This window comes from Echeneis naucrates, chromosome 24 (assembly GCF_900963305.1).
Source record: "Echeneis naucrates chromosome 24, fEcheNa1.1, whole genome shotgun sequence".
NCBI classification, from domain to species: Eukaryota; Metazoa; Chordata; class Actinopteri; order Carangiformes; family Echeneidae; genus Echeneis; species Echeneis naucrates.
In genome coordinates this window covers 6110957-6123952 of record NC_042534.1, presented here as the reverse complement: position 1 = coordinate 6123952, position 12996 = coordinate 6110957, and the positions used below count along the sequence as shown (strand labels likewise).

General features: G+C 41.1%; 3 protein-coding genes and 1 non-coding gene across 8 annotated transcripts in view; 3 read left to right on the top strand and 1 right to left on the bottom strand.

Annotated features, from left to right (window-relative positions):
• Positions 1 to 2378, top strand: part of LOC115037358 (pleckstrin homology domain-containing family G member 1) — a 35486-nt gene extending 33108 nt beyond the window's left edge. For 3 of the 5 annotated variants that reach the window (XM_029495829.1, XM_029495827.1, XM_029495826.1), the window contains one exon: positions 70 to 2378. In XM_029495829.1, the coding sequence (XP_029351689.1) occupies positions 70 to 1076 (1007 nt within the window). In that variant the 3' untranslated portion in view covers positions 1077 to 2378. The remainder of the gene's footprint in view (positions 1 to 69) is intronic. The other 2 variants (XM_029495830.1, XM_029495828.1) reach the window with 1 other exon arrangement.
• A 1920-nt stretch (positions 2379 to 4298) lies between these two features.
• On the top strand, positions 4299 to 8717 carry tcp1 (t-complex 1). Its single transcript, XM_029495831.1, has 12 exons — positions 4299 to 4401; positions 4849 to 4934; positions 5026 to 5154; positions 5432 to 5529; positions 5626 to 5736; positions 5902 to 6083; positions 6431 to 6557; positions 6910 to 7085; positions 7193 to 7316; positions 7501 to 7693; positions 7817 to 7980; positions 8292 to 8717. The coding sequence occupies exons 1-12, from the start codon at positions 4329 to 4331 to the stop codon at positions 8503 to 8505; spliced, it is 1677 nt and encodes a 558-aa protein (XP_029351691.1). The 5' UTR covers positions 4299 to 4328; the 3' UTR covers positions 8506 to 8717.
• Positions 4612 to 4750, top strand: LOC115038323 (small nucleolar RNA SNORA29). The gene has a single exon (XR_003840506.1). It is a non-coding gene; the product is annotated as a small nucleolar RNA SNORA29 (small nucleolar RNA).
• On the bottom strand, positions 7992 to 12468 carry acat2 (acetyl-CoA acetyltransferase 2). Its single transcript, XM_029495832.1, has 9 exons — positions 12420 to 12468; positions 11279 to 11413; positions 10940 to 11121; positions 10530 to 10647; positions 10304 to 10447; positions 10097 to 10219; positions 9861 to 10015; positions 9672 to 9782; positions 7992 to 9543 (listed from the first exon to the last, which is right to left on the bottom strand). Exons 1-9 carry the CDS (start codon positions 12466 to 12468, stop codon positions 9373 to 9375), a joined length of 1188 nt encoding a protein of 395 aa, XP_029351692.1. The 3' UTR covers positions 7992 to 9372.
• Between the last annotated feature and the right edge of the window lie 528 nt (positions 12469 to 12996).

The following is a 12996-nucleotide window of genomic DNA, read 5'->3' as shown; positions in this document are numbered from 1 at the left end:
AACATACAGAAAAGTTTCTCTCAGTACTCATACCACATCTATTTTCTCCTCTCTGTGTTCCCTCTTTAGGTGCAAGAATAGCAGAGTATTCCCAGCTCTATGACCAGGTAATGTTTAAGGATCCGCCTAGTCCTGCTGGTCAGACCTCCGGTTTCCCACACTACAGCCATCATCCAGGGCTGCCGTCCTCCCCGTCCATGCCTGAGACCTCCCTGGAGGAGGCCTGGCTCCATTCCACATACAGCAATGGCGAGCTGGCCAGCTTCGTGTCCTCAGCCGGCGAGGTGGGGGATGCTCGAACGTCTTCCACCCCGCAGCGCAAACTGACCTCCGCCTGCTCTATCCCCTCCCTCAAGAATTTCCCTTCCTCTCCAACCACCCCGCCTTCCCAGAGGTGGAGTTCGTGCATGCCAGCGCCAAGTGAGAAAGAGGAGCACGTGTACAGTTCCATTAAGAGACATCCGTCCTTCAACGCCTCTTCCTCAAAGTCTTCCCCATCTGCTCCCTTTCAGTCGATCAACTCTCTGGGAAATCAGCAGCAGGAAAATAACAGCCAGTCTGGACTCAAATGTAACAAACCCTCTGTGGATAGATCCACAGATAGACTCCACGGCCCGAGTTTGGGCAAAGCTGGTCGGCAGAGCAGCCTCCCAGAGCGGTCCACCCAGGGCCAGTCAGACCTCACGTTACATGATGGTCAACAGGTGGTTGTCCTGAATCGGGCATCTGCACTGAGCATACTCGCCGCCACCCAGAACTACCTTGCCAACTTCAAAGACAATGGGGAAGACGACGATGACTATGTTGAGATCCGCTCAGAGGACGAAAGCGAACAGGAGTCCAGCAGGTTAGGCCAGAGAAACGGCAGCTCAGCAGCTCTTTCCAATCAGAACCGGGGTCTCGTTCAGTCCCAGAGTTTGCCATGCAGCCCGGTGCGCTCCTGCGACTCGCTGAGGTCTCTCGACCGAGAAAACTTGGAGAAATACCTGTGGAACGAGCCACAGCAGAACCACCCCAACATTGTCCAGTCTCTGAGGGACAAGTTTCAGTGTTTGAGCTCCAGTAGCTTTGCCTGAACATACACGGCAACTAAAAGCCAAATATATATTAACATACAGGATATAGAAACAAAAGGGGCACTTCAGCTTTGCATTGAACGCCCTACATAATACAACCATAGTCCACAAAAAAACAAAAACAAATACACATTATCATGTGCTGCAAATACCTATATTTTCTGTTACATGGCTTCACAGTAAACTACATGATAGGTTACTATTAATTGTCAAAATGCCACCTCAAAGCATGCATATGAGCTGCCTTAGCACTTCCAGGTTCAAAGAGTTCTCTCATGTATGTTTCAGAGATGTGAACTGATGTGGAAAGGTTAACAAGAAGGGTCGAAACAAAAAAAAAAAAAAAGTGATCAAATGTTTGTAAATGCATTGAGAATGGCAGAATGGCTTTTAATATACAAAGGAATGCAAACACTTATAGCCTTGAAGAGGTGGAATGACAACTTGTGCCATTAAACTGTTGTACAGACACAGTAGTACAGGATATCTGTCTTTTCTGTGCGCAACATCTGGATCCGAAGTACAAGCATCAAAACGTCCGATGATCTTTGGTGGATGTTAATTCAGTGTCAGAAATACCTCGTGTGGCCGCGAGGTCTTTTGTTTCATTTACTCTTAAGGTTATTTTAACTGAATTTTCAACACAAATTACACCTATATAGGAAAAGTGAACCACTTTGTGTCAAGTGTTTTTCATTGTGCTTACACTCCCAAACAGTTATGAACAAGCAGCTTTACAAATATGCCGTTCAAATTTGCAGTTGTCACATTTGCTACTCAGGCTAGTTTGTCACTTTTAACTTAAGCTTTTTAGCAATAACTGTAACAAAAAGGATGCAACTGTAAAGACAACATATTGGTTGCAACAAGATCCAGTAGTGTTAAGTATAACTAGGCTTAGACCAGTAAGTCTGTTTTATGCCATTTCACTCTGCCAACACTTTTGCCGTGAATAGGGTATCGTGCTTTAAAATCAAGAGAAGATGCTGATATTTTAGATAATCTATAAGAAACAGTAGAACTTCATATTTATTTTGAATATGTGAGCAAATCAGAGACGTTTTTATGTTTGGTTAATGGAGTGAAATGTGCATCTCAACAAGTGGATGATTTTTTTTTTTTTTTTTTTTTTTTTTTTGAATCATACAAAGATTAACCTTTGTTTTCAAGAGGGACCACAGATGAGAACATTCAGGAGAGTTAGTAAAAAAAAAAAAAAAAAAAGTTACAGTACTGTATTTGTTTTGTTTGTTTTATTGTTTTTGTGTGTGTGTGTGTGTTTTGTTTTGGTTTTTTTTTTTTCACAAGGATAGTGAACTGTTTGCTTCGTTTTGTTTACGCTGTGGGGCGCTCCCACCTGTCACACTACTGACATTGCATTCACTGGCCATGCAGTCACTTCATTAAGGTTCATACAACATAACTTTTTTTGCCTCCCTTCAAACACATCCAGTATTTGCCACAATTTTTTTATTTTGTTTATTTTTTTTTTTTTTTAACAAAGATCACTAAATGTGTTCTATTCATTTGAAAGCATCCCTGTATTGTTGTCAATTATCACTCACTTCAGGCAGATCGTAAATGAAAGTGAGCTACATTACTAAACAAAATATTGTTTTACTCTGCCAAGGACTCTTGCGAAATTTGAATCAGATACTGTGAATATTTTCAGAAACACCATTTTATTTTCTATCACGCACTGCTTAGTCACGAGTTCCAAAATCATTAAAACACATAAAAGTTGAAAAGCACAACATCATGGCCTACAGCTCATATCAGGAAATGTGCATAAAACACAAGTTAGGGATATGAAGTATGTTTTGTTCTGTTTTTTTGTACATTTTTACCCTCTGTTTCACTGGTGGGGATTGTCAGTCTTCATTGACTCTTTTTTGCACTTTTCTGTCTTTTTTACGTTTTATTTGTAAACACTTTGTAAAGATGTACATTTTAGGAAAGTTATTCTTGTATGCCATAGGTATGCTTTATAATGCTTTAATGTTTAAGTTAAATGTACTGTATTTTTTTAACTGCGTAGTTGTCATTGCTCAACAAAACAATGTATTGGAGGAAATAAATTCAGATTAAACTCACCCTGGTGTTTTAATTGAATGGTATCACATTGAATAAAGTACATTGCATCAGCAGTCAGTGACATATCCGATACAAGCAAACCACCCAGATAAGTTGATAAAATTCCTAGAAATTATTATCTATTTTTTTATCATTACTTGCTGTGAAAACACGCTCAGTGATTGAAAAATAGTACATTTTTAAGTGCCTTTGTTTAAAATTGCATCTTGCAGGGTACAATTCTTGTACTACTTGATATAAGCATGTAACTGTTAATTCTTATTACAAATTAATTGGGTGAATCACAACATTATTCAGTTCATTGCCATGTAAGACATGAAAAAGCAACAGTTTTCTAAAGTCTGAGGATGTGAAGCCTGTCGCATGAAAATTAATCAAACGTTAAGGATAGTCTTGGAGAAGAGATTTTGAATCTCAAAAAGTTCTCCTGGTTAAATAGTTTTTTTTAATATATACTTACTGTCGGATGACTCGCCTAATAATACATCAGTTCCAATTCTATATATTGGTGAATCTATAATAATGCATCATATTCCAAAAACTCTATTACCTTTACCTATTTGTTAGTTCACTGACTACAGTTAACAATTTCTGTAGTACTAACTAGTACTACTACTACTACTACTGTCAAATCATGTAAGTGGCGTAAAAGGCAAGACATTAACCTCAGAGATGTATTTGGCTCTATCAAGTAACTAATAAGGAAAACTATAAATATAGGAAGTGTTGAGTCAGTTCCTTAACACCACTTGACAAAAGTTAAAGTTGTGTATGAAGTTGATTACTCTCCGGGCGCTACGTCGTTACAGTAAAATGGGCAGCAGGGGGAGCGCTGGCGCAGCTATTAAATTGCAAGTCACCCACAAACCCAGGAAGAAGAAGGAGCCGGCTGCGCAGCGATCCGGTTGCATGCTGGGAAATGATGTTTATGAGAACAACATAACAAAACTGTATTTTTCTAATTTGATAATAGAACCGGTTCACGTTTCATTTGATTAAAACATTGATATAAAATTCCTTTTCTATACTAAAAGCGTAAATATTAAATTTCCTGGGGTGAAATTTAATAAACTTTCTTCTCGAACCTTCTGGCTGATGCCGGTTTCCCCATAATGCACTGCGCCGCTTCCTTTCTTCTCGGTTGCGTGCTGGTCCAAAATGTCGCTACTAGAGGGTCCGTTAAATGTGCTCGGCCAGAGAACAACTGGCGAGTCCGTCCGCACTCAAAATGGTGAGTTACGGTGCTGCTTTGCTCAATGTTTCATATAAAACTAAGGTCGTCTCTGTGCGTTTCTACGCTCCGCGAGAAAACTGATTCATTTACTGCACCCAAAACACGTGTGGCTAATGCTAAAGCTAATGAACGTTGGCGGTGGCTTTAAGCTTCTGAGTTACCTCTGCTGAATTTATACTGACCGCAGTCAATGAGATGTTAACACCCAGTCCCATTTTAGTACCTTTCATTCGCACCAGTATGAATGGACGGCTATGCTAATGGGATAGAAAAGACACTGTCACGATCTGAAGGTGTGGCCGGCTGTCTGTGCACCCCACTTCATGAAGGGACAGAATATTGCAATGCTACAAATGTTGGTAAAAATCCGACAAGACGTGCTGAAGGATGTGCCAGCTGTCTAGAAACGTACAGTGAATAGCAGCTTCCGTATTTTCTCCTCAGTCATGGCTGCAGCATCCATTGCCAACATCGTTAAGAGCTCCCTCGGACCCGTCGGCCTCGACAAGATGTTGGTGGACGACATCGGGGTAAGCACGACACCCTTTCTGACCTTTTCACGACAATGAACTGTGAATCTTCTGGTAATAACCGGGTTGTCTTTTATTTGGTTATTTGCAGGACGTGACCATCACCAACGATGGAGCAACCATCCTGAAGCTGCTGGAGGTGGAGCACCCAGCTGCCAAGGTCTTATGTGAACTGGCTGATCTGCAGGACAAGGAGGTCGGAGATGGGACCACATCTGTGGTAAGGTCGACAGCTGCCTTTTTAATTTATAAAGAAAATGAATTGTAATCTCCTGTTTTAGTACCGTGCATCTGCCTCCTATTACGGATGTGTGGCTATGCTAACAGGAAAGATGAACAATCCTTCAGTGTCTGAAGGGGTTTCAGACACTCATTTCTGCTGCCCCTAATGAAATGATGGTACATGGTCCATAACTTAGATTTTTTTGTTGTTGACCTAAGATTGTGGTTACACTGTATAATGCCTCCTTTTAAAACGTGTCACAACACTCTTGTAGGTAATTCTTGCAGCAGAGCTGCTAAAGAGCGCAGATGAGCTGGTGAAGCAGAAGATTCACCCCACATCAGTCATCAGTGGATATCGTCTGGCTTGCAAGTAAGTTGCTAACATTTAGAATTGCTCTTATTCATACTTTTTACCTGTTTGATCTGTTCAGTATTTATAACAATGATCCACCCCCCCATCTTCCAGAGAGGCAGTGCGCTACATTAATGAGAATCTCACAATTGGAACAGATGATTTGGGCAGAGAGTGCCTTATCAATGCAGCCAAGACCTCCATGTCTTCCAAAATCATTGGAGTGTATCCTTCCCCTCAATCCCAAATCAGTCAGCGTGTCACAGGTGGATATGTGTGGCTGAGTTTGTGGACAAAGAGCATAATTTATCTTTGTTTTTGTTTTTTTTTTTCACAATTGAAGAAACTCCTCTCTGCTGTCTTTATCCACCTTGACTCCTGAACCTTCAGTGATGCTGACTTCTTTGCAAACATGGTTGTGGATGCTGCCATGGCTGTTAAGTTTCTGGATGGCAAAGGTGTTGCTCGGTATCCCATCAACTCAGTCAACGTCCTGAAAGCTCATGGCCGCAGCCAGAAAGAGAGCTTCTTGGTTAATGGATATGCATTGAACTGTACAGTTGGCTCTCAAGGTGTGTGTGATGAATGGCCTGAACTTAACTCATTTCAGATTTGTAATGCTGATCATATAGTTGCATTGATGATTGCACTCCCATTTAAATTTGCTGCTATGTCTCACCTGATGGTGTATGCAGTGATACGCGTGGGAGACAGTATACTGGCCTTGACAGGAATGTCGTCACAGTAGTTCATAAATTGTGACACCTCTTTTCTTGCCAGACAGTTGCATTTCAACCTAGAACAAGTTGCATTTGTGTCAGGACTTTTATATTTCTTCACCCTGTCTTGGAGTTGTATCCAATTTTAGTTGCTCTTAAGTTATTGTTTATTGAATATGCTGTTTTCTGTTTATTTGTAGGCATGGTTAAGCGTATTGTTAATGCCAAGATTGCTTGCCTGGACTTCAGCCTGCAGAAAACCAAAATGAAGATGGGAGTCCAAGTTGTTATCCATGACCCAGAGAAGCTTGACCAGATCAGACAAAGGTTAATTATTTATTCTCATTATTATTGTTGTTACTTCCATATATACATCTTTCAAAACATCTTCCCATTTAAATTTGCTGTGTTGCTGACTCAATAGTTTACACAGTGATACGCGTGGGAGAAAATATATGCATCCACAAATCAAGACCACAGCTTTTGCCTAAGCTGTTGGATCACTATTGTGGACTGGAACAGTGTATCTGTGTGGTTACAATGAAAAGTTAAAGTTGTTTATTTCATTATATGTTGAAGTGTGCATAAAATGTTTGTTTTGCATTAGTACCACGTATATCCTGTGTTGTTTAATCTGTGGTCAAGAATATTAGGGTGAGATAACATTTTGCTACTTCAGGGAATCAGATATCACCAAGGAAAGAATCCAAAAGATTTTGGCAGCAGGCGCCAACGTTATCCTGACCACCGGTGGCATCGATGACATGTGTCTTAAGTACTTTGTGGATGTGGGCGCTATGGCAGTAAGAAGAGTACTCAAGAGGGATCTCAAACGTATTGCCAAAGCAGCAGGAGGTAAGAATAACGCATTCTATGGATTTGTATTTAAAATTTTGGTGTCTTGCATTTCTTCCCCATTGGCAGTTATTAATATTAACTGTGTTTAAATCTAATATTTTCAGCCACCATTTGCCCATCTCTGACCAATCTGGAGGGAGAGGAGACATTTGAGGCCACAATGCTTGGCCAGGCTGAGGAGGTTGTGCAGGAGCGCATCTGTGATGACGAGCTCATCCTTGTCAAGAAGTAAGAATTATTTATTTCTGCACTGCTTTACATCCAGCGTTATGTCAGTGCCACAGATCTGTAGTTGTGGCAGCAAAAATAAGATGTGAAAGGAGAGTTTTCATGCTTTGTCTGCAGTTTTTATTTGGTTTGTCATACGTTAATTGAACTGTATCTATTTTCTTCTGACTTTTAATCCTCTCAGTACCAAAGCGCGCACATCAGCCTCCATAATTTTGCGGGGAGCCAATGACTTCATGTGTGATGAGATGGAGCGTTCACTGCATGATGCTCTTTGTGTGGTCAAGAGGGTGCTGGAGTCAAAGTCTGTAGTACCAGGAGGAGGTGCTGTGGAAGCAGCCCTGTCAATCTACCTGGAGAACTATGCCACAAGCATGGTGAGCTATGTGCTGTCTTTTTTTTATTATTAGAATTTTTTTTTCCTTTTCATTTGTACGGATCCATTTAGGACTCAGTAAATCTTCCAAGATGAAATTTACTCATCACTTTTGTTACTTCAGGGCTCTCGAGAACAGTTGGCCATTGCAGAGTTCGCTCGCTCCCTCCTCATCATCCCCAAGACTCTGGCTGTGAATGCAGCACAGGACTCCACTGATCTTGTGGCCAAGCTTCGGGCCTTCCACAACGAGGCTCAAGTTAATCCTGAACGCAAGAATCTCAAGTGGTGAGTTGGTGTTTTTTTTTTTTTTTTTTTTTTTTTTTTTTTCTGGTCCCCTCCATTTATCGTGATATTTAAATTTGTCTTAAAATGTTTTGTTTTTTTGTTTTTTTTTTAAATCAGACAAATTGGATCACATCCACCTTAAACTCTCGAAAGGACATAACTTTTAGTCTTAGTTTTGTTGAGTTGTGTAACCACTAGATGAATCCATGCTGTAACTGACTGTTGGTATAGCCCTAATATCAACTTTTTCTTTAATTCTGTAAAACTAGAATTATGCCAAAAGAGTAAGTATCTTTGTGTCTCTCACATAGGATTGGTCTGGACCTGGTGAATGGTAAGCCAAGAGACAACCGTCAAGCTGGTGTGTATGAGCCCACCATGGTTAAAACGAAGAGCCTGAAGTTTGCCACAGAAGCTGCTATCACCATCCTCCGCATTGATGACCTCATCAAATTATTCCCAGAGCAGAAGGAAGGTGGGCAGTCGTACAGGGATGCTGTGGAATCAGGTTCTCTGGAGGGTTAAAAGGATGTGATTTGTGCCGAAAGGTTCAACGTCTGTATTTATACTTAAGGAGCTCTTCATGGCTGTTGCTCTAGTGTAGGCTGTGCACTCTGCCTGTTTACTGTTCTCCCTCTCCCTACCAGAGAAACTGTAAGCAATTTGCAGGTTTTTTTTTTTTGGACACTTAATAAAGCTCCAATGGTTGTAAATGACCATTGATTTGTTAATTCAAATTGGCTAATTGTAGTTATTGTGCATACTTTGACGTGAGAAACAAATGTTGTTGGACTTAATTCTTTAATGTCAGACAGATGACTGGAAACATTTTCAAACATGACCACAATGTGGTTAGATAAGCACGAGGTTAGAAAAGGCTAGTGTACTTAAACTTATGGCACTTAACTGTATTTCATTGATTAGAGGTATTAGACAGTGGAATGTTTGGTATCAGGTTTAGATCAGGCAAAATCTACAGAGAAAAATGCATGTCCTGTGACACTTGTACAGACGGGGATCTAAAACTTTGCAGTCTAGTGCATTATGGGTTGTGAGAGCAGCTGGTTTTAAAATATTTGACTTCTAAGTAAACAACCAAAATATAGTCTTTAGCACATAACACCCAGTTTTAAATACAATTACGATATTTGCTTAGATTTCATCATAGGCTTGATTATTATTTAGACTTGTCCTCTACCATTAAGACGTGCTTCACAGCTGGAACCTGAGAAAGTTCAACGTTTACAGTATAAATGGTGAGCAACCAACAACTTCTATGTACATATCACTTAATGGTTCCCATTTCATATCGTACTCTACAGTGTAAACAAAGCGTTTCAGTTTCCCTTATGCACTTAAAAAATGAAGAGTGCAATCCAGATCAGCAGTGACTCACATCCTCTCCACACACATGGCAATCCCCATCCCTCCTCCGATACAGAGGGACGCCACTCCCTTCTGTCCTCCAGTCCTCTGCAGTGCATGCAGCAGAGTCACCAGCACTCTGCAGCCAGACATACCAATGGGATGTCCCAGAGAAATGGCTCCACCACTCACATTCACCTAAGGAATGGACAAAAGCATCAGTGTTTAAATCAGTGACATTAAAATCTGCGACTCTACGCCTCAGTATACATTTCTACATGTGTTGTTTTAAAAAAAAAAATAATAATAAATTCTGCAACACTCGCCTTGTCAACATTTAGGCCAAGTTCTTTGACCACAGCAATGGACTGGGCTGCAAAAGCCTCGTTGATCTCAAACAGGTCCACCTGGTCCAGCTGCCAGCCTGCTTTCTCAACCTGTCAGAACAGAACAATGAGTTTAAAGCAAGTATTATTTTAATACTGCATTATTTTTAATTTCCGCTGACTTCTCACCGCTTTCCTAATGGCTGGTATTGGCCCAGTTCCCATGATAGATGGGTCAAGACCAGCTTGAGCCCATGAAACAATCCTGGCCATCGGTTTAATGCCCCGTCTCTCAGCCTCTGACTGGCTCATTAAGACAGTTGCTGCTGCGCCATCATTTATACCTACAAGATCATTACACATTTAATTCATGTAAATTATAAACTCATCCATCACACTATGTTGTAGTTCAATTACTCACAAACCTGAGGCGTTTCCAGCAGTAACAGTGCCGCTGCTGTCTTTGATGAAGCAGGGTCTGAGTTTGGACATGCTGTCCAGGTCGCTGCCATGGCGAGGAAACTCATCCACCTTCACCTCAACTGGGCCTGAAGGGGTGAGAAGGCTATTTCAGTGCAAACACATAATACACAGATTAGACAGCTGGAATTACAAATCCATTAAATTCTTACCTTTTCTGGACGGAACCACAATGGGGACAATCTCCCGATCAAAATGCCCCGCTTTCTGTGCAGCCTCTGTTTTGTTCTGTGACTGGACAGCGAACCGGTCCTGCTCCTCTCGACTGACGCCCCACTGCTTCGCCACATTCTCCGCTGGTTAAAAAAAAAAAAATATCACAATTCAGTTTTCAGCCTTGACCAAAGGCTGCTACATGGACAAAAAATGCACCCAGACCTGTGATGCCCATGTGGTAGCTATGAAAGGCATCTGTCAGGCCATCAGCCACCATCGAGTCCTGCAGGGAGGCATTGCCCATCTTTACTCCTGCTCTCATTTGCAGTATGTGAGGAGCCTGGAGTGTCAAAGGAAACATATTTGATTGTTATTTTTGTCACTAATGAGCTAAAGCTGTTAATTCAGAAATCAATAATGAAAATGTTTGATAGTTGTATCAGAAGAGTTGTGCTGATCAGATAAGTTTTGGTATAGTTAATACTTTTCTTTGGCCACCTTTCTCTACCAAGTTCCCTTTTGAGTGGTGAAATATTAAATGTAAAAGCAAACATACCAGAACTTGTCTACTATTTAAGCACAAATCTAAAACTGGCACATATTTGTCCCAATACAAAAGCCCGGTAACCCACCCTGCTCATGCTCTCCATGCCGCCTGCCACCACCACAGTGGACTCGCCTGTCTGGATGGACTGAGCTCCCAGACACACAGCCTTCAGCCCAGAACCGCATACCATCTGGCAGCTCCACGCTGGGACAGGGAATGGGATACCTGCCCCAACGCTGGCCTGCCGTGCCGGGTTCTGACCAGTACCTGAGGGAAATGCAAGGTGAACAAGTCATTTTGAAAGAATGTTGCGAAAGGCCCGAAGAGGTGAAGCTGACATTTGCCAAAAAAAAAAATAAAATAAAATAAAAAAAAGTTAGCATGACTCAGGACTTCTGACATGGATGAGGTAACTTCTTTCTACCTGCTGTCAGGACGTGTCCCATGATAACCTCAGAGACCTCCTCTGGCTTTATTCCAGCCCGATTCAGCACATCTTTGATAACGGCTGAACAAAGCTCATGCACAGGCACCGTGGAAAGAGCGCCATTCAAGGACCCTGGGTAAAAATGAGAGAACCTTGTTGACCATCAGCACTGGGTATGGCAAATAATGCGTTTCTTGGTCTGCTGAGATAATGTGACTAAAATATTCAAGTCTCAACCCCTTAAAAAACAAAAAACAAAAAAACAACCCAAAACTTAACTTAACACAATTACTTACACATTTTGGTCATTTAACAAGAAAATAATAATTGTTATATATGTTTTTCATTTTTAAAAAATATATTCGAAAACTTGCTTAAATGACTTACCAGCAGCCCAGCCATTAAATGCACCAAATGTAGAATTAAATCCTGCATTTCGTCAAAGCTCAAGCCAAGAAATACCTCCAGAGCTCACCTTGTGAGGATCATAAACTATTTTTGCTGCAGTAACCAAATTATAAATCTATTTTATTATGGCAGACAAAGTAATACACTTATTGGAAACTTGGCTATGCTCCCACACGTGTGCATATTTCAAAGATCTGTTCACTCCCTGTCAAATTAAATGTCTTGTCCTGGTCCGAGGACACTAAACATTAAAAAACAAAATCTTTAGGACAAAAACATTAAAATTTATACTTTAACATACAAAATGTATTACATCTCCTTTTTCTTTCTAACAGTGTAGCCTTCTGCTAAATTCTGCTTTATATTTAAGCTTGCTGTCACAATTGTCTCTGTATGTTTTGGGGGTTTTTTGTTAATTAGAAACAAAGCCAGGTGAAATCTCTTGGCCAAATGTAGCCAATAGTATGACGCTCGTGCACCGTGGCACTATAGCCAGCCAGCCAATCACCTTTGCGAAAACACTCCCGACACTCGGAGCTAACCAATCAGAGCTCAGCACCACTCGGCGTCTTCAAACTTGATAACAACCACTTAAGTTAATTGGCAAAAAAAAAAACGACTAATGTGTGATACAGACAATAACATCTACAAAAAAAATAAAATAAATTAAATAAATCTCTAATACAGCCGATGTGGCCGCGAGCGACGAGGAAGGTGCAGCGGACTGTACCTATCGGAGTCCGGGCGGCGGAGACGACGACGACAGGCCCGGAGTTCATGCTGGATCACGGCTGCTTCGGGTCGGACTCCTGCTTCCGTGGAGCTGCTGTCTGTCTGTCCGTCCGTCCGTCCGCGCTGCTCACACAGCTGCCTGCTCCGGAGACATTCAACCACAGCGCCTCCGTGTGTGCTGGAGGAGAAGCTCGTTCGTTAGATGTCATGACTGAGCAGATCCAAAGCTCCACACTTCATCATCTACATTCTGTTTGCATTCAAGCATTTTCCCCCAGACTGAATATATTTTAATCATCACACAAGAATATTATTCTGAATATATTGTTATTTCCAGGACTATTTAATGTACACGTGTACACACTTTATACAGCTAGTCTTTTTTTTAATATGTATATTTCTTCTTTTGCTGCATAAAATATTTAACATTAGACTTCTGCATTGTAGGTCAAATATATATATATATAACTTCCTGACTAAGATAAATCACTGAAAGATATCAGACCACTTACAGGTGTACATTGTTAGGTGAAGTAAGCTTTGATATTCATGTGCCACTAGCTAGTAAGGATTGG

Bases quoted from the DNA above. Each gene is read 5' to 3' on its own strand.
- tcp1 (XM_029495831.1), top strand. From the start codon at position 4,329: ATGTCGCTACTAGAGGGTCCGTTAAATGTGCTCGGCCAGAGAACAACT. The intron at 5,155-5,431 runs GTAAGGTCGACA...ACACTCTTGTAG, and splicing joins GAGATGGGACCACATCTGTG to GTAATTCTTGCAGCAGAGCT. The intron at 7,086-7,192 runs GTAAGAATAACG...TAATATTTTCAG, and splicing joins TATTGCCAAAGCAGCAGGAG to CCACCATTTGCCCATCTCTG.
- acat2 (XM_029495832.1), bottom strand. From the start codon at position 12,468: ATGAACTCCGGGCCTGTCGTCGTCGTCTCCGCCGCCCGGACTCCGATA. The intron at 11,414-12,419 runs GTACAGTCCGCT...ATTTTTACCCAG, and splicing joins CGCCGCCCGGACTCCGATAG to GGTCCTTGAATGGCGCTCTT. The intron at 9,544-9,671 runs GCGAGTGTTGCA...TCCATTCCTTAG, and splicing joins TTGGCCTAAATGTTGACAAG to GTGAATGTGAGTGGTGGAGC.